Source organism: Carcharodon carcharias, chromosome 10, assembly GCF_017639515.1.
Source record: "Carcharodon carcharias isolate sCarCar2 chromosome 10, sCarCar2.pri, whole genome shotgun sequence".
In the NCBI taxonomy this organism is placed as follows: domain Eukaryota; kingdom Metazoa; phylum Chordata; class Chondrichthyes; order Lamniformes; family Lamnidae; genus Carcharodon; species Carcharodon carcharias.
In genome coordinates, this window is record NC_054476.1 from 125,230,105 (window position 1) to 125,248,629 (window position 18,525).

The following is an 18,525-nucleotide window of genomic DNA, read 5'->3' on the forward strand; positions in this document are numbered from 1 at the left end:
TTGAAATTAGTAAATTATCCATTTTTTAAATTTAGTTTTGATTCATTTAATTTTCGCAGGGCTCGTGCTATCCGATATCGACAGGAGAACAATGAAGCAGTTGGTGGCTTCTTCTCTCAGATTGGCGAGTTGTACACAGTGCATCACCTTTGGGGTAAGTAAAGTCTATCGATCAGTTACTGCTATCATATTCCTTTGCACTTTTCCTGGCCTGTTGTGCTTAGTTGTCTGAGTTTGGATGTTAAATATATCCCATCTTCCTGAAGAAAATAATCTAAAAATGAATGAGATCTACTTTCATGTAGTAATCATGTTTTAATAGTAAATGTAATACAGTATTAGACTGCAATATTATAGAAATGACTTGAGTGTTGCTAGTATAATACAAATTTAAAAATTTTTTTTATTACTCATTCATGAGATGTGGGCTTCATTGGCTGAGCCAGCATTTATTGCCCATCCCTAGTTGCCCTTGAGAAGGTGTTGGTGAGAGCCTTCTTGAACTGCTGCAGCCCATGTGCTGTAGGTACACCCACAGTGCTATTAGGAAGGGAGTTCCAGGATTTTGGGCTAGCAACAGTGATGGAACGGTGATATATTTCCAAGTCAGGATGGTGAGTGAATTGGAAGGGAGCTTCCAGGTGATAGTGTTCCCATCTATCTGCTGCTCCTTGTCCTTCTAGATGGTAGTGATCGTGGGTTTGGTAGGTGTTGCGTACCTTGGTGAGTTCCTCTTGTAGATGGTACACACTGCTGCAACTGTGCGTCAGTAGTGGAAGAAGTGAATGTTTGTGGATATGATGCCAATCAAGTGGGCAGCTTTGCCCTGGATGGTGTCAACCTTCGAGTGTTATAGAAGCGGCACTCATCCAGGCAAGTGCGGAGTATTCCATCACACCCCTGACTTGTACCTTGTAGATGGTGGACAGGCTTTTGGGAGTCAGGAGATGAGTTACTCATCACAGGATTCCTAGCCTCTGATCCGCTCTTGTCGCCACAATGTTTACATGGCTGGCCCGGTTTAGTTTCTGGTCAATGGTAACCCCTAGGATGTTGATAGTGAGGGATTCAGTGATGGTAATGCCATTAAATGTCAAGGGGCAATGGTTAAAATTTGTTTTATTGGAGATGGTCATTGCCTGGCACTTGTGTGGCATGAATGTTACTTGCCACTTGTCAGCCCAAGCCTGGATATTGTCCAGTTTTGGACATGCAGTGGTTCAGATTTTGAGTTGTGAATGGTGCTGAAACTTGTGCAATCATCAGAGAACACCCCCACTTCTGACCTCATGATGGAAGGAACGTCATTGATGGAGCAGCTGAAGATGGTTAGGCTGAGGACACTATGTGAGGAACTCCTGCAATGATATTCGGGAACTGAGATGACTCACCTCCAACAACCACAACCATGTTCCTTTGTGCTGGGTATAACTCCAACCAGTGGAGAGCTTTCCCCCTGATTCCCATTGACTCCACTTTTGCTAGGGCTCCTTGATGCCACACTCGGTCAAATGTGGCCTTGATGTCAAGGTCCGTCACTCTCACCTCACCTCGGGAGTTCAGCTCTTTTACCTATTTTTGAACCAAGCATGTAATGAGGTCAGGAGCTGAGTGGCCCTGGCAGAACCCAAACTTGCTCAGCAAATGCCACTCGTTAGCATTGTTGATGAACCCTTCTATTACTTTACTGATGATTGTGAGTAGACTGATGGAGCGGTAATTGGCCGGGTTGGATTTGTCCTGCTTTTTGTGTACAGGATATACCTAGGCAATTTTCCACATAGCTGAGTAGATGCCAGTGTTGTAGCCTAACTGGAACAGCTTGGCTACAGGCACAGCAAGTTCTGGAGCACAGTTCTTCAGTACTGTTGCCGGAATATTGTCAGGGTCCATAGCCATTGCAGTTTCCAGTGCCTTCAGCTGTTTCTTGATAACACGTAGAGTGAATCGACTTGGCTGAAAACTGTCATTTGTGATACTGGGGACCTCCGGAGGAGGCCTAGATGGATCATGCACTCAGCACTTTTGGCTGAGGTAGCAAATGCTTCAGCCTTATTTTTTGCACTGATGTGCTGGTCTCCCCCATCATTGAGGATGGGGATATTTTTGGAGCCCCCTCCTCGAATGAGTTGTTCAGTTGTCCACCACCATTCACAACTGGAAGTGGCAGGACTGCAGAGTTTAGATCTGATCTGTTGGTTGTGGGATCGCTTAGCTTTATCACTTACTGCTTATGCTGCTTGACATGCAAGTATTCCTGTGTTATAGCTACACGAGGTTGACACCTCATTTTTAGCTATGCCTGTTGCTGCTCCTGGTGTGCCCTCCTGTACTCTTCATTGAACTAGGGTTGATCCCTTGGCTTGATTGTAATGGTAGAGTGGGGGATATGCTGGGCCATGAGGTTACAGATTATTTTAGAATTCAATTCTGCTACTGCTGATTGTGCACAGAGCCTCATGGATGCCCAGTCTTGACTTGCTAGATCTGTTTGAAATCTAGTGCCACACAACATGATGGAGGGTATCCTTAATGTGAGGGTGTGTCTTCATCTCCACAGCAACTGTGCGATGGTCACTCCTACCGATACTGTCATGGACAGATGCATCTGCGGCAGGCAGGTTGGGGAGGATGAGGCCACGTGTGTTTTTCCCTCTTGGTTCCCTCACCATCTGCCGCAGACCCAGTCCAGCAGCCATATGCTTTAGAACTCGTAGTGGTGCCACTGAGCCATTGTTGGTGATGGACATTGAAGTCCCCCACCCTGAGTACATTCTGCACCCTTGCAACCTTCAGTACTTCCTCCAAGTAGTGCTCAACATGGAGGAGCACTGATTCATCAGCTGAGGGAGGGCAGTATGTAGAAATCAGCAGGAGATTTCCTTGCCCATGTTTGACCTGATGCCATGACTTCATGGGGTCCGGAGTCAATGTTGAGGACTCCCAGGGCAACTCCCTCCCAAGTGTATACCACTGTGCCACCACCTCTGCTGGGTGGTGCCTGGGATATTATCTGTAAGATATGATTCTGTGAGGATGACTATGTCAGGCTGTTGCTTGACTAGTCTGTGAGACAGCTCTTCCAATTTTGGCACTAGCCCCCAGATGTTAGTAAGGAGGACTCTGCAGGATCGACAGGGCTGAGTTTGCCGTTGTCATTTCCAGTGCCTGGGTCGGTGCCCAGTGGTCCGTCTGGTTTCATTCCATTATTGAGACTTCATAGTGGTTTGATACAACTGAGTGGCTTGCGAGGCCATTTCAGAGCACGTTTAACAGTCAGCCGCATTGCTGTGGGTCTGGAGTCTCATGTAGGCCAGACCAGGTAAGAACAGCAGATTTCCTTCCCTAAAGGGCATCAGTGCACCAGATGGGTTTTTACAACAATCGACAATGATTTCATGGTCATCATTAGACGTTTAATTCCAGATTTTATTGAATTCAAATTCCACCATCTGCTATGGCAGGATACCTGGGTCCCCAGAGCATTACTAGTCCAGTGACAATATCAGTCCGCCATCACCTCCCCCTTTACTGCCCATTGGCTGCTTACAAAAAAAAGTGAATTTGTAATACCTTAGGGAAGTTTGCACCTTCACTAAGAGGATGCACATCTTTAGGGACTTCAGAAAATGGACACTTAATAATTTGCATGCTATTTACTCTGGTCAGGAACTCTACCAAACAGAATAATTGCTTTAATGTCTATGGAATAGTTGTTAGATACATCATGGGAATGTAGGGGATGAGTAAAGGCCATTTTGATCCATCTGATGGCCCCAGGATATGGAAACAAAGTATACAATTCATTTCCTATGATTTTCTTGCACATCCAGTTCTTTAAAATTACGTAATTGCCTCCGTATGTAGTCCATTATAAAATGTTCACCACTGTGTATTAGATAGTTACAATTAATCTGTTCATTCAGCATCCCTCTTCTGAGCTGCAGTCCATAGCCCCTCATGTATTTAATTTCCATGATGAACATATTTTCTGGATTCTGCTTGTTACCCTTAAGGATTTTGAACGCTTCAAAAAAATCTCCTTTGTTTACCATTTGTCAGTTCTTGTAAGTTAACTATCTGAAGCTAAGTATCAAAGGGATGCAACTTTTGCAATACAACTCCTAAAGTGACATGGTCTTCATGCAATATGGTGACCAGAACTGAGACAGATGGAGAAAAACCAGTGTCCTGCACAGTTTCAGTAACACACCTTGTGATTTGTGTTCTGTTCCATGTACAATATAATTCATGATCCTCTGAGCTTTATTTACCACTAATGCACACTCTGTAGATTGTTTCAATGATCTATTGACCAATGTCTGTGCCTTTACATTGGTGAACATTGGGTGCCTTGCATGCTGGGAAATTATTTTTGTACATGAATGACAGTACCAGACACTAATTACAACTCTGACATCATCAATACTGTTAACAAAGAACATGCCGTCATACGGTGGAAGGTCCTTCTACCTTGCAAATACTGAACATCAACTTTCTTGCGATTAACTTTTGCTATTGAACACCAAACCACCATTTTTCAGATTGTTTCGATTGCATCTCTTCTTGAGGTCCTTCCTCAGTTTCTGATTGATCTGAACCCCATACAGGGCATTACTACCTCTTCCCTAGATAAATAAATAGGACTGTCCCTGTCCCATTGAACTAATTTCTTTTTACCTAGATTCTACTTTTTTATCGTTTGTCCAGCCCTACCTTATGCCCGTGTCACCTTGTTCCTTTCCCTCTCTTTTTCTCTTTCCAACTTTGCTAATATCCATGTTTATCTGTCTCTAGTTCTGATGAAGGCAACACATATGAAACATCACAACCTTTTCTGTTTACAAATGTGGACTGTCTATTCTTTTTCTTCCAGTAGTTTCTGTTTTTAGTTTAAGTTTCCAGCATTTGTACTTTTCTTCTTAATTTTATCATGTTGACTGTCTCCTTCAAATTTAATATCAGGGTTTATAATGAAATTATTCTCAATGTAGTCATAGGTGAAATTAACTTGACTTTCACTTAGCAGAAAAGCTGTTGATTTGTCTTAGTTCAAACCATGCTATGGTGCTATCTCGCATTGTCTGTTTGGCCTACCACACACAGTCCAATAACTCTCCAATAACATCTATCATGCCTTTAGCACAAACAATAAGTCACTGCCTCTTTTTCTCTTCTCCCCCATGAAATACCACAAAAAAGCAATTGGAATTGTAAATGTGCATAATTTACTATGTGGATTGTTTTAGTAATACAATGCTTAAATAATGGCAAAATATGATTGACGATGACAACTTGTATTATAAAGTGAAATTATTACTTAATGTTATAGTTCTGGATTGTAAAATTTGGTGTTTGTCTAAATTTCAAATGGCTTTTAATTTATATAAAATTGATAATAAAAGTTACAAACTTAATTATTTATTTAACTTGTATTAATCTATTTTTTAAAGCTTACAAGGACTTGCAGTCAAGAGATGAGACACGAAATTCAGCATGGCAGAAGCCTGGCTGGGATGAATGTGTATATTACACAGGTATTTTCATTGCATAATTAGTGTACTGTAAAGTCTTTAAAGCTTAGCAAGTGACCAGAAGAGCTGTCTAGGCTAAAAGGATCCCACTTTCAGTACCCAAACTGTGCTGACCCAAGCCAGGACAGTAATATGTGCCACAGTGCCTTTAGCATGTCACTGGTATGTGGATCTGCAGGAGAGATGAATGTTTATATTTCATGATTAGCATTCAGAATATGGAAGATATCCTTTCTTTGCTCTTAGTCTCTCCTGCAGACCCACGTATCAGTGATGTGCAGCAACTACCCCCCGCCCCGCCAAAAGTGCTTACTTCTGAGAAATGAATGTGTTTGAGTGACATATGTCTCTCAAAGCTGCTAGTCAGAGTTTAGAGTGGTACTCCCTTTAAATCTAACATTGTTTTTAAACAATGACTGAGGCCGACCTTCATTTTGTTAGCCCTTATGTTGAATGGAAATTACAAGAAGTACAATTAACAAAGCTTTCACAATATTGATCCAAGATTTGTTTTTTACTTTCTTTGCACACTTTGAGCTGTTTGGGATAGCAGTAATAATATCTGAAAAGCATTAACACTTTCTATACTCTCTCATTTATTTATTTTGCTCATTGTTTTGTCCAAGTTCGCATCCAGAAGAAAACACAGTTCAAACTTTATTGATTGGAGACAAAATAGCATATGGTTGATTCATGATAGAAATTATAGATGGATATGGAAAGGACAGTAAAGATTAATAAGTAGTGATTCTAAGTATATTTTACTTATGATTTAGGGACTGTTGTGTCACAACATTAAATAGCATAGTCTCCTGTCTCCAACAGGAGAAACTTCTGCACTGATCTTAAGTTATGTCCCTCCTATCTTTGATTTTCCTTGGTGATGGGATGAATGACTTGAATAGCGTGCTTTTATAGCGTCCAAATAATTTTCAAATGTGCTTATGGCCACAGCTTTCAATGAAGTGCAAGGATAGTAAAATGTGCAGTTGCATTTATGCAACACTAGTTTAAAATTGAAATTAACTTTGATTGGAATTGATGGAGGATTTTAGTGTTGTATTTCCACATCATATTTACATAAAGTCAGCATATTCTGAATGCTTTTCATTGAATCTATCTTCCAAATAGTCAAACAAGTTTTGCTGTTTTAAAAAAAAATAGTTCAAATGTTCACTTACAGAAGTATCTCTAGTTAATACCAGAATTGTGGCTAGCAATATTCAGATTTTGATGCACAATAATAAGGCAAGTTGTGTTTTCAAAGATAGACAGAAATTAATTATAACAAAAAAAAAGAGACCAAATGTAAACTGGGCGACCGCTTTGCAGAACACCTGCGGTCTGTCCGCAAGAATGACCCAAACCTCCCTGTCGCTTGCCATTTTAACACTCCACCCTGCTCTCTTGCCCACATGTCTGTCCTTGGCTTGCTGCATTGTTCCAGTGAAGCCCAACGCAAACTGGAGGAACAACACCTCATCTTCCGACTAGGCACTTTACAGCCTTCCGGACTGAATATTGAATTCAAAAACTTTAGGTCGTGAGCTCCCTCCCCCATCCCCACCCCCTTTCTGTTTCCCCCTTCCCTTTTTTTTTCCAATAAATTATATAGATTTTTCTTTGCCCACCTATTTCCATTATTTTTAAATATCTTAAAACCTTTTATGCTCTCCCCATCCCCACTAGAGCTATACCTTGAGTGCCCTACCATTCATTCTTAATTAGCACATTCGTTTAGATAATATCACCAACTTTAACACCTATGTGTTCTATTGTTGTTGACATCTTTTGGTGATCTGCTTCTATCACTGCTTGTTTGTCCCCACAACAACACCCCCCTCCACTTCTCTCTCTCTCTCTCTCTCCGCCCCCCCGCCACACACCTTAAACCAGCTTATATTTCAACTCTTTCTTGGACTCGAACTCAAGTTCTGTCGAAGGGTCATGAGGACTCGAAACGTCAACTCTTTTCTTCTCCGCCGATGCTGCCAGACCTGCTGAGTTTTTCCAGGTAATTCTGTTTTTGTTTTAGAAATTAATTATAGGTGCTTTTTTTTTTTGCACAGTGCCACTCATTCAGCGCATGGATTCCAGGATTATGATTCCACTGAAGATTTCACCACTTCAGTAGAGCTCAACTTGTAACGCCTTTTAAAAAAAAAATGAATGACCTGTGTTTTGTCTTAATACATGAGGAAAAAGCTAACGGATTACTGACATGAGTCTGTACTTGTAATGATTTAAATAAGTATTTTAACTTCAAAGTCTTTTATTGAATTTACAGAAACACTTCTAATTGTCAGTTATTAATAGTGACATTTTCTTTCGGAAGCACTAAGTAAAATTATAATGTTAGATGTGTAAAATCCTGAATGTTTATCTTCGGTTTTATTGTCCTATTTCTGTTGCACTGTCCACCTCCACCTTTGGACTGAACCACTCATGGCGGCATCTTCTTTTATCTGTTCCACTCATGACCCAGTGGAATGATTTTGAAGGCAGTAAATTTAAAGTTTTTTGTGTATGTGTGTGTGTGTATGTCTCCCATTGAGCAACATCATGACAATTTATGCCTGGATCTTGCAAAAAGGAGCAATCAGAATTCCCTCCCCAAAACGTTTACGATCCCCGTTTAATAAGGGACTCGTCAGTTGTCACAGTTTCTAATGCGGTTAGTCAGGGAATTACTTTTTAAGACAAAATATTTGTTTTTGTGGGGAAAAAAATAGTACTCCTATGCTGTTTCTCAAGATATTAGGGATTCAGCTGTGTATGATACAATAGGTTATTTGTGTTCTTTTGGGTTGCTTTATACTGCTGTAAGTGATGCATGTGAAATCACTGTACAAAATTGTAAGCTTACAATGACATTTTTTAGAACTGTTTTGTCGTGTGCTTATTTTTTAAAATGGCACTATTATGTATAGTTTCTAGGATTTACAGTAATTAAGTAAATCTAATTAATGAAAGAAATCTGTTTCTAAGTCATTGGTCAACTGTCAGGCTACAATACCCAGTACAGTCTGAGGGCTGTAATAAACTTGATTTGCAACATTTGTCTTTATATTGCCTATTCATTTTGTGAAGTGAGCAAACATAAAGTTTAGTAAATATATTTGCACTCTAATATCTGTTAGTAAATCATTCACAATATCCTTGTTGTGGAGAAACTGGAAATTGTCAAATCCTTCCAAGTAAGCTTACCGTACTATTTTTAAATATGAAATCTGAGAACTCATTTGTATGTAAAAAGTGAATAATGATTACTTTATCAGAAAAATTAAATGTGGAATAGAGGGAACAAAGTAAACTAACAGGTTCAAAATGCACATATCTACGTGTAAAAAGTATGTTAGCAGCTGATGCAAGGAAAAATGAGTATGATTCGAATAATATGGCCCGAAAAGAAAAGCTACTCTCTGTTTGGTGTCTGGATTCCAAGAAGTCCTATAGCTTTCAAAAGCTAGCAAGTTAAAAGCAATGATACCCACTTAATGAGTTGACAAAGATAGAGTGGGTGTTGGGTTTGTCATCTGATAGCTGGGGCAACGTGGTTTATGTGAACGGTCTCAGTGCCTCAGAGTCCATCTTTCTTACCAGGTGAGAAGCCACAACACAAAAAAGATTGGTAGTGATTGTAAGGATTGTTTAAATGAAAAATATAAACATAATTTACATCACAGAAGGAGGCCTTTTTGCTCCAAGACATTTGAATCTTTGTTGGAGAAATTCTAAACTCATCTTGCTGCCCTGAACTTTCCCATAGACTGGTATCTTCTCCTGTTTCAATGTGTTTCTCCTCTTCCTTTAAAAGATGCAGTGGTCTCTACATCATCTGCTCCTTATGACAAAGTACCATGCTGCAACAATTTAATGGAAAGGAATAGTATAAAACCACCATTCTGACAGTGTGGCCTATTTTAAATTGATGACCCCCTCGCTGCCAACAGATTGGCTGAAAAGTTAACTTGGTATAATTTGAATTGGATGAGTGGTTTAGAAAATGGGATTCATAAGTCAACATGTAGTCCTCTAGCTGTAAAATAACTTTGTACGATCAAGAGGTTTCTTGAGTTGCAAGAGGGCTAATTAAATGAGATACTGACAGTTTTTGGCTGAAGTACTAACTTTTTGCTGCGAAGAAAATGCTTTGACAGAGTGGACCTGAAACTGCAAGATAAGGGGTACGTGAAAATTAGTTTGAAAGTCTAGAGTGTCTTAGAAATGCCAGCATTAGAAGTTGGGCTAGTAATGGATGCAGCATATTGTTAGATTTCATGGGTATGCAGTGTATTCAAGAGAATGCACAGGCATGGAGTGTCAAGATTATAATGCAGGACCACCTGCTCTATATATGAGAAGGAAGAATTTCTGGAAAACATGGTCCAGAAGGTGATTACCCAACAGAGAAATAGAAAAAAATTGGGAATTGAGGTGATTTTCAAGGCAGCTAATGTGCAAATACCTTGCAGCAGCTTTTGTTACTGTGCAGCTGCAATGTCAGCCTCCCCTGGCTGCTTTATCCCATATATGTTGGCATCTGAGGTGATACACAGGAGGTGATAGGACACATAAGCAACTATCTTGAGAGTACACCTGCCAGCCCATGAATAGTGGGCCCTGGATCTGATTTTCCTCTAATCAAGAGGTAAGCTTCCAAATACTGTGGCACCAATCAAACCTTGGAGGCCTTCAGCAATATTTTTCTGTATTTCAGTATAGATTGGAGGCCAGAGGAGCCTGTCAACCCAGACGCTTAACATGTTCACTGCAGAAGTTACAGCTTCCATGCCAGAAGCTATAGCTCATTAACTTCTCTGTTATGAGGGTGTCTGCTGTAGATTGTGCTGGAGCTGCACAGGTTCAGTGACTGCAGTCATAGAGATGTTATATTGTTCTAGTTACTCTTGCCTACTATTGTCCTGTAGCGATCACCCACTACTGCTTCAATTTCTCCCTGTTTTCTAAGCTAATCATTCAGTTTAAATAGCACAAAGTTAACTGTGTAGCCAATCTATGAATAGCATGGTGTCATCAAGGTAAAATAATCACACTCAGAAGGGCATCGTTTGGAAAAAAAACTTTATACAAAATTGGTGATTGGAATGCTAGAACTGTATTCTTGCTGTCATTGTTTTGAAAGAATGTTGTACTCTGCACATTTTTACTCCCACTCCCTTATGAAGGAAGGAGCTTCTTTAAGCTGGTACAACCAGGTTTGATATGTTGGAATTATTCTGTTGAATAACAGTTCAGTACTCCAGTAGAAGTGGAGTAATTATACGAATGAAAGAAAGACTTTCACTTATAATACTTTTCATAACCTCAATGTCCCAAAGCACTTTAGTGATAACACTCAAAATATTTTATTGGCTGTAATGTAGGAAACACATCTGCAAGTTCACACGCAGCAAGGTCCCACAAACAGGAATGTGATGATCACCAGTTAAATTTGTTTTTGTGATGTTGATTGAAGAATTAATACTGGACTGTATAGAGGGTAGCTCCCCTCCTTTTTTGAAATAGCGCCATAGGATCTTTTAGGTCTATCTGAGATAGCAGATAGCTGCTCAAGTTAACATCTCATCCATCTGACACTGTAATATTGCATCAGTTTTATTAGTGAGTCAACCTAGAATTTTCAAGCCCTGAAGTGGAACTCGAACCTACAATCTTCAGACTCAGACAAGAACACTATCAGTTGAGCTACGGCTGACACTTTGCAATGTTGCACTGTTTGTAAAATAAGTAATAAATCCTCGATCATCCTTAGCAAATTCCTGACCTGAATGGCGCTTGGCTAAAGAATCATTGCTGAAGTACATCTATTCTTCAGGCCTGCTGAAGAAGCAGTCTTATCTACAGGTGCATAATGAGTTTGTATAATCTTGTCTACCTGAGCTAAAATGTGTTAAGGAAGAAAATACCAATGTAATTAAACATAGTTCAGTTGTCTTAAAAAGATCAACATCTGATTTGTTACTTGCTCTGCACCATCTTAAGGACCTTGGGAAAAGCTGACTCTAACTGTATACATAGTACATAGACCTCCTTCCCCCTTCAGATATATTTGTCTTCTAAACATTTTTATGATGAAAATTAATACATCTTTAAGATTCATTTACGGTTCAGACTTTTTAAATAGGAAATCCCTCCTGTCAACCTGTACACTTCCAGTGCATCGTGCAAAATATGCTGGGAACTTGACAGTGGAATAACGGGACAATTTAGTATGGCAGGATGCAAACTGCAACATATAATGTGCTTCTGTGTCAGCAAGTTATTGGGAGCGCCGTTTTAAACCTAAAGTAATTTTGGGGGTCTGAGTGAACACAGCTGGTGTTTATCATGATGCTGTATTAAAAAAAATAATTACAATAAACTGTAATGAACAGGGTATTCAAGTGTAAAGAGCAGGGATACTAGAGTAATTAATTAATTAATAAATAAAATAAAATACGATGGTGATGTGATGCTGCTGCAGCATGTGGGTGCTGCTGGACACCAAGGTGATCCAGAGCAAACATCTGCAGTAAATGTGTGTGCAGCTCGAGGAACTTCTGATCTGAGTTGAGCTGGAGTCTGAGCTTCAGATGTTGCGCCACATGAGGGAGGGGGAAAGTTAACTGGAATCTCCAGGAGGCGGTAATTCAAATTTGGTCTGTGGTCTGGGACAGGAAGGTGTGACTGCAAGTGAGGTAGGTATGGGTAAGGCAGGTTTAGAGGGTGGCTTTTGAGGAGTCTCAACCCCTACAATTGTCCCAACAGTTGAGGTTCTTGCAAGCTGTGAGATCGAGAGTGGGGACTGCAGGGAGGATAAGCGAATTGAAAGTAGTAGTAGGGGACAGTATAATTAAGGGGATATTGTCCTCTGCAGCTGTGAGCATGAGTCCCAAAGGCTATGTTGCCTGCCCAGTGCAAGGGTTAAGGACATCTCAGGACTGAAGAGGAACTTGGAGTGGGAGGGGAGGGATCCATTTGTCACTGTCCATATTGGTACCAACAACATTGATAGGACTAGAAAGGATTTTGACCCACCAATTTCTCATAAATCAATTTCAGTGGTCCCCTTACTTCATGACCATAAACTAGTTTAAAAGGGCTAAAAGCAGTCAATGCATTAGGAGCATTTCTAATAGCAAATAACAAGAATGGAATTCCTCTATCCCAATCCTGTGGATAACCCTGACAGTATGCTGTCATCATAGTTTTTAAAGTTTGATTCCATCTTTCCAAAGCCCCTTGTGACTCTGGATGAGAAGCTGTTGACCTAAATAATTTTATCCTCAAACTGTTCGTTACTTCCTTAAATAGCTGTGACATGAAATTTGAACACTGATCCTTAGGTAAACCATATCTAATAAAAAATTTAGTCAACTCTTCCACAACCTTCTGAGTTGTAATATTTCTTAAAGATATTGTTTCAGGAAACCTGGTAGACACATTCATTATTGTCAGTAAATACTGATTTCCACTTTTTGTCTTAGGAAGGGGTTCTACACAATCAATCATGACCCTAGTTTAAGGTTCTTCAAATGCTGTATTTGGGATTAAAGGTGCTGGTTTGATCATTGCTTGTGGTTTTCCCTATAACCTGATATGTGTTACATGTTCTACATTCCTATGCAATCCTGGCCAAAAAAACCTCAGTATCTTTTCCTGTGATTTTCTAATTCCTAAATATCCACCCATTGGAATTTCATGAGCAATTCTCAGAATCTAATTTCTATAACCTAATGGGATAAAAAATCTGATGCGCCTCCCTCCAGCTTTCATTTGCTGAATCATGATCCAGCCTCCATTTTCTCATTAAGATACCTCCCTGAGGTAATAACATACTGGAATACCTGTGTTTGCCTATATTTGAGTAAGCTTTTTGATATAACTGTTCTAATTGAAAATTTTTTGTAATCCACTAACCTCGAGTTAAACACTTCAGCTGAATTGTCCTCTCCTGTCTCTTCCTGAACGATGTTACCAAACACAGTGCCTGCTAATTGGATTTCAACACCTTCTTCCTGCCTTTGAATTGCCTGCCCTTCTTGTTTATCTTCTTCTTCCTGATGAGCTTTTGCTCTCATTATCACACAATCAGGAAATAATCCAGGATGCTCCTTCTGTAACATCTCTGTTGAAAACACTTCTACAGGCTGTTCAACTACCAGAGGCATCACCCACATTTGTGATCCAGCTATATCATTATCTAGAATAAATTGAACCCATGCAATGAGCATTTTTTCTACTACTCCAACAATAACTTAACCAGCTTTCCACTTGCTCTTTAACTTTACCTTCCACAGTTCATCTCCATGAACCCCACTTATTATCACCTGCTCCTGCAATACTCCCTCTGAACAACAAATATTACTATCCCACAACATTAAAGATTGACTAGCCCATGTCTCTTAAAATTTTAACGTCTTTACCTACTCCACCCTGTACACATGGAAACACTTTCCCTTCACTCAAAGTCTTTAAACATTTCTACAATCTGCTCCTCAGAATTCTCTTGGGTAAACTGTGGACACGTTCCCACTTCTTTACCGATCACTGATTCTCCCTATTTTACCTGTACACAAACCATTGGTTTCTCCTGTGTCTGAACCTTAGAACCCACAGTACTTTTACTTCCAGAATGTTTCTGCACCCCAAAAATTCCAACAGATTTCCCCTGCAATTTCCAACACACTGGCTTCATGTGCCCTGCTTTATTTCAATGAAAATCACCTCACTTTTCAAATGTCACTTCTACCTTCACCTTCCTTTTTATTGTGAGCAAAAACTTCCTGGGAATTTCCAACTACTCATTCTTTTCCCTGACTACCCACCTTCCTTTCACCTTCCCACTTTCTATCCTTTTCCGATTTAAAAGGTGACGAAAAAAATGAACTAACTCAATCATCAGCTATCTCTACTGCTTGCCAGAGAGTATCAACCCTCTGTTCCTCCACGAGTTTTCACTACCGAAGGGATTGAATCTTTAAACTCTTCCAAAAGAATTACTTCTCAAAGAGCTGCATATGTTGTCTCAATTTTTAATGCCCGTATTCACCGGTCAAAATTTCTTTGTTTTCCTCTCTTAAACTTAATATAAGTTTGCCCAGACTGTTTTCTCATATTCCTAAATTTCTGCCTTATGCCTCAGGAACCAACTCATATGGTCTCAGAACAGCCTTTCTTACTACATCATAATTCACCAATACGTTTTCAGATAGCGATGCATATACCTTGTGCTCTGCCACCAACCTGGACTGTAACAATAATGTCCAGTTCTCCTGTGGTCATTTCATCTCCTTAGCTATATTCTCAAATGAAATAAAGAATGCTTCAATATCTTTTTCCTCAAACTTTGGAAAAGCTTGTACAAATTTAAACATCCACCCCCCCGCCCCCCCACAACTGGGTTCTACTCTGGAGACAAGTCCTTCCTCACCTCCAGGCACCTGTCTTTTGACTGTCAATATTTTCAAGGTGGAATTATTTTTTCCCCTTTGCTCTCTTGCTATCTTCACTTTCTAATTCCCTTTCTTGTTTTCTTTCTCTCTCCTGCCTTACCTGTTCTGTTTTGAATGCCCTTTCACCTTCCTTTTCTTCCAATTCAACTGTTTTCATTTGCAACTGAATTTGAACCCATTCCAATGAACCACCCCTTGGAGCACTCTGTCTCTCAGGTATTCATTCCTTCCAATTTCAAATGCTGTGCTATCACATCAATGTTGTCTGATTTCCTAGCCCCTGCAGGTAACCCCAATTGTAATTTATCCACCAAGTTTGTTAACTTACTCTTGGTTACTTTTTGCAACACAAGTTATATCTTCCACTTCCAAAAAAAATTTAGCCATGGATACAGCCATTATTGCAGTCTCATTAGTCCTAAAAAACCTCACCAGCTTCTGAATTCAAAGTGCTTCTTGTACTCATAGCCTTAAGATTCACCAATTCCAATCCAGTCAAGGAATTACAAATATATCCCTCAAGAGCCTCATTATTATGACACAGCCAATGGTAAAGACTAAGTTGTTCAAATTCCAGAGGGAAACTTGAAACAACTGTCATCATCCATTTTTGCAATTTGTAATTTTGAGTTGCAGACTTTGAATTCTGTAGGAATAAGACCAACAAGTCTCGTGGTTTTATATAAAACTAAAACATTTATTAATTTAACAACAAATTAAACACATACACATGGCTACAAATTACTACTATAATAACTTTTTAACAAATCCTCAAATTAATCACCTTCAGGTAAATCTCCACTAAGGCAACAGTAACCCATAGACTTTAAACAGACACCAGGCAAAGCATAGTTGACCTTAGGAATTCCAGATGAGGTTCCTTTGTTGGTTGGAGGCATACAGGCTGGTTAGGTCTTAAATGCCTCTACCTTACACACACCAACTCCCTTTTTTATATACCTAGCTCTCTTTGAATGTAAATTTTCCATAGTATCAGTAGGTCTTTCGAACTTTAGCTCTTCTAACAATAAAACCCCTTTCATAGCACCAATTTTACTAGTAAGCTGAAAAAGTAAAAACATTGTTTGGCTTCTTCTAGCTAGGGGCAAGATTTTACCCGCAGTCTTGAATGGTTTATTCAACAAATGCAAATGAACACTTTACTGTTCTCCTTACTGTTCACCCAATTAACATCTCAAAACTAATATACATCAAAGCACCCAGTCTAGCTGTCTTTAATCCAATTAAGACACACACAGACACACCTAGAAACAGACCCTCACTAAAATTCTATTTTTAAAAAAATTCTAACAACATTATACACATTAACATGTCTTCATCACATCCACCATTGGAATTAGAGGAAAAATATTATAATGTGGATAATCAATAAAAGAAAGGCTTTGGGAAGGGGAAAACTTGCATCTTATGTTTTGCAAAGTTATAGGCAAACAGGATTAGAACCATAATATGCTTTCAATATGAGCACTGTGTAAAGTATTGAGTGAGGAATGTGATGTATTGCTTTAGTATGCGGAGTGTTAGAGCTATAGGTGAATTGCTGTTGTGTTTAAGCTTTAGGATAGCAATAATAAACATCAGAGACTGCATTCCCTTTTCACACCATTCATTGACTGACAAGGCAAATAACTGACAACTCTGCCTATATCCATATGGTATGAAGAAACACTAACTCAACTTGTTAATTGATTTTTCTTCCCTTCATTTCAATACGTACCTTCCATAGGCTGCTCAGCTAGACATGGAATTTCCCATATTGGAATCTGTATCTTGCTGTTTCATTAAATTAAGAATAAAACTAGCATTGAATTGTGAAATGGCAGAAGAAATGTTTAAGACTCAAAAATGAATAAGTTTTTTGTCAGTTTAGAAGAGAGAAATTTAATGAACAGTATCTTTAGTCTATTTGAATTTTAATTGTGAAGCAAGTCAAGTCCATATCAAAGGCCAAGTCTAGTAGGTCTAGGAATAAACCCATGAGGTTAATTCACAGCTATAAAATCTTGTTGAGTCAAGCCCTAGTTTGATTAGCTTGTGATAATTCATTCACTTGAAGACAGAAACTCCCTGTGCTGACCAAATAAAATATTTGTTACAGCTAGCATGGAGTTATGAACTGACTCATTTTAATGCATTTTTGGAATGTTTCAGATCATGTGCTTACTTCCCCCATTGGTACACTGGAAAAATTGCAGTAGATGAGCCAACTTATGAACATTTTGTCTGAGGCTAAAAGGCTCTTGCTGAACAGTCTACCAGGATTTGGCCTACTGGTCATTTTCTTTTTTCCAGATCTGGCCATCCTACTATGCATTTCCAGCATTTTCCTGTTTACATTTATGACTGCCTGCATCAACAATCTCCTTCACCCGCACCCCCCACACAACACCCCCTCCCACCCAACTCTTGCCCACCTGCAGCTCGAGTCAGAAGTTTCTGGGTTCAAGCCTCACCTGTAGATGGGCGCTTCCTTGTAGTTGGGCGACTGATAGATACTGTTAACAGTCCTGCTTTTAGCATGACATATTGCGTCACTTAACTGCTCTGCTGGACGCAAAAGATCTCATAGCAACCAAAATAGATTAACTGGTCTTTTATCTCATTGTGTGGTTACCAGTGAATACATTTCAAAAGTAATTAATTAGCTGTGAAATCCTTTGGGAAGTGGAAAACGCTAGATAAATGCAAGTTTATTCTTTCTGTGGGCCTTTTCCCAGTCATTTCACCCTCTTAACTACATTTTAAAAAATTCATTCATGAGATGCAGGTGTCACTGGCTAGGCCTGCATTTATTACCCACCCCTAATTGCCCTTGTTCAGAGGCATTTAAGAGTCAACCACATTGCTGTGAGTCTGGACTCACATGTAGGCCAGACCAGGTAAGGACAGCAGATTTCCTTCAATGAACATTATTTTAATACTTTTTCACTACCCCATAGAGATGATGTTTTATAACATCTATCAATATTGGATTAATTAATTTGTAAGTATGTATTAAGGTATTCATTTTTGCTCTGTGTTTGGAATATCTGTTTTTGCCTCTTATGATTATCTTTCAGTTTTCTTTTCCGGTAAAGGCTTATACACAAACTGTTAACACCTTTTCTCTTTATGATTGACCTATGTTTTCATTTCATATTTGCAACATTTGCACTTTCTAGCAGCAAATACAAAAGCAAGCAGGTAATGTTGAATTTGCAGTATGCCTTATTTAGTCTGTGTATTGCTTTTTATTTGAGAAGTGGGGAGTTTTTCCTTACAGCCAAGAAGTTTAAGGGAAATCTGATGAGGTCTTCAGATGATATGGTACAGTAAATAGTGTTAAGGTTGTTTCAACTGTTTGGTGTGATAGTAGCAAGGGGGACAAATTTAATGATAATCATGAAAAATTGGCAAGTTAGCAAAAATGTCTTTGCACAAAGTGTGGAATTCCTTGCCAGAAACTACTGCTGAAATAAATTCTTCGAATTAGATTGTTGTTTGAAAGAAAGATGCATTAAAGAATATGGGGA

General features: G+C 39.2%; 1 protein-coding gene across 2 annotated transcripts in view; it reads left to right on the forward strand.

Moving 5' to 3' along the window:
- nipsnap2 (nipsnap homolog 2) overlaps window positions 1-8,589 on the forward strand; it is a 42,858-nt gene extending 34,269 nt beyond the window's left edge. For both annotated transcript variants that reach the window (XM_041197946.1, XM_041197947.1), the window contains 3 exons: window positions 60-154; window positions 5,454-5,537; window positions 7,604-8,589. In XM_041197946.1, the coding sequence (XP_041053880.1) occupies window positions 60-154; window positions 5,454-5,537; window positions 7,604-7,668 (244 nt within the window). In that variant the 3' untranslated portion in view covers window positions 7,669-8,589. The remainder of the gene's footprint in view (window positions 1-59; window positions 155-5,453; window positions 5,538-7,603) is intronic.
- Window positions 8,590-18,525: the final 9,936 nt, after the last annotated feature.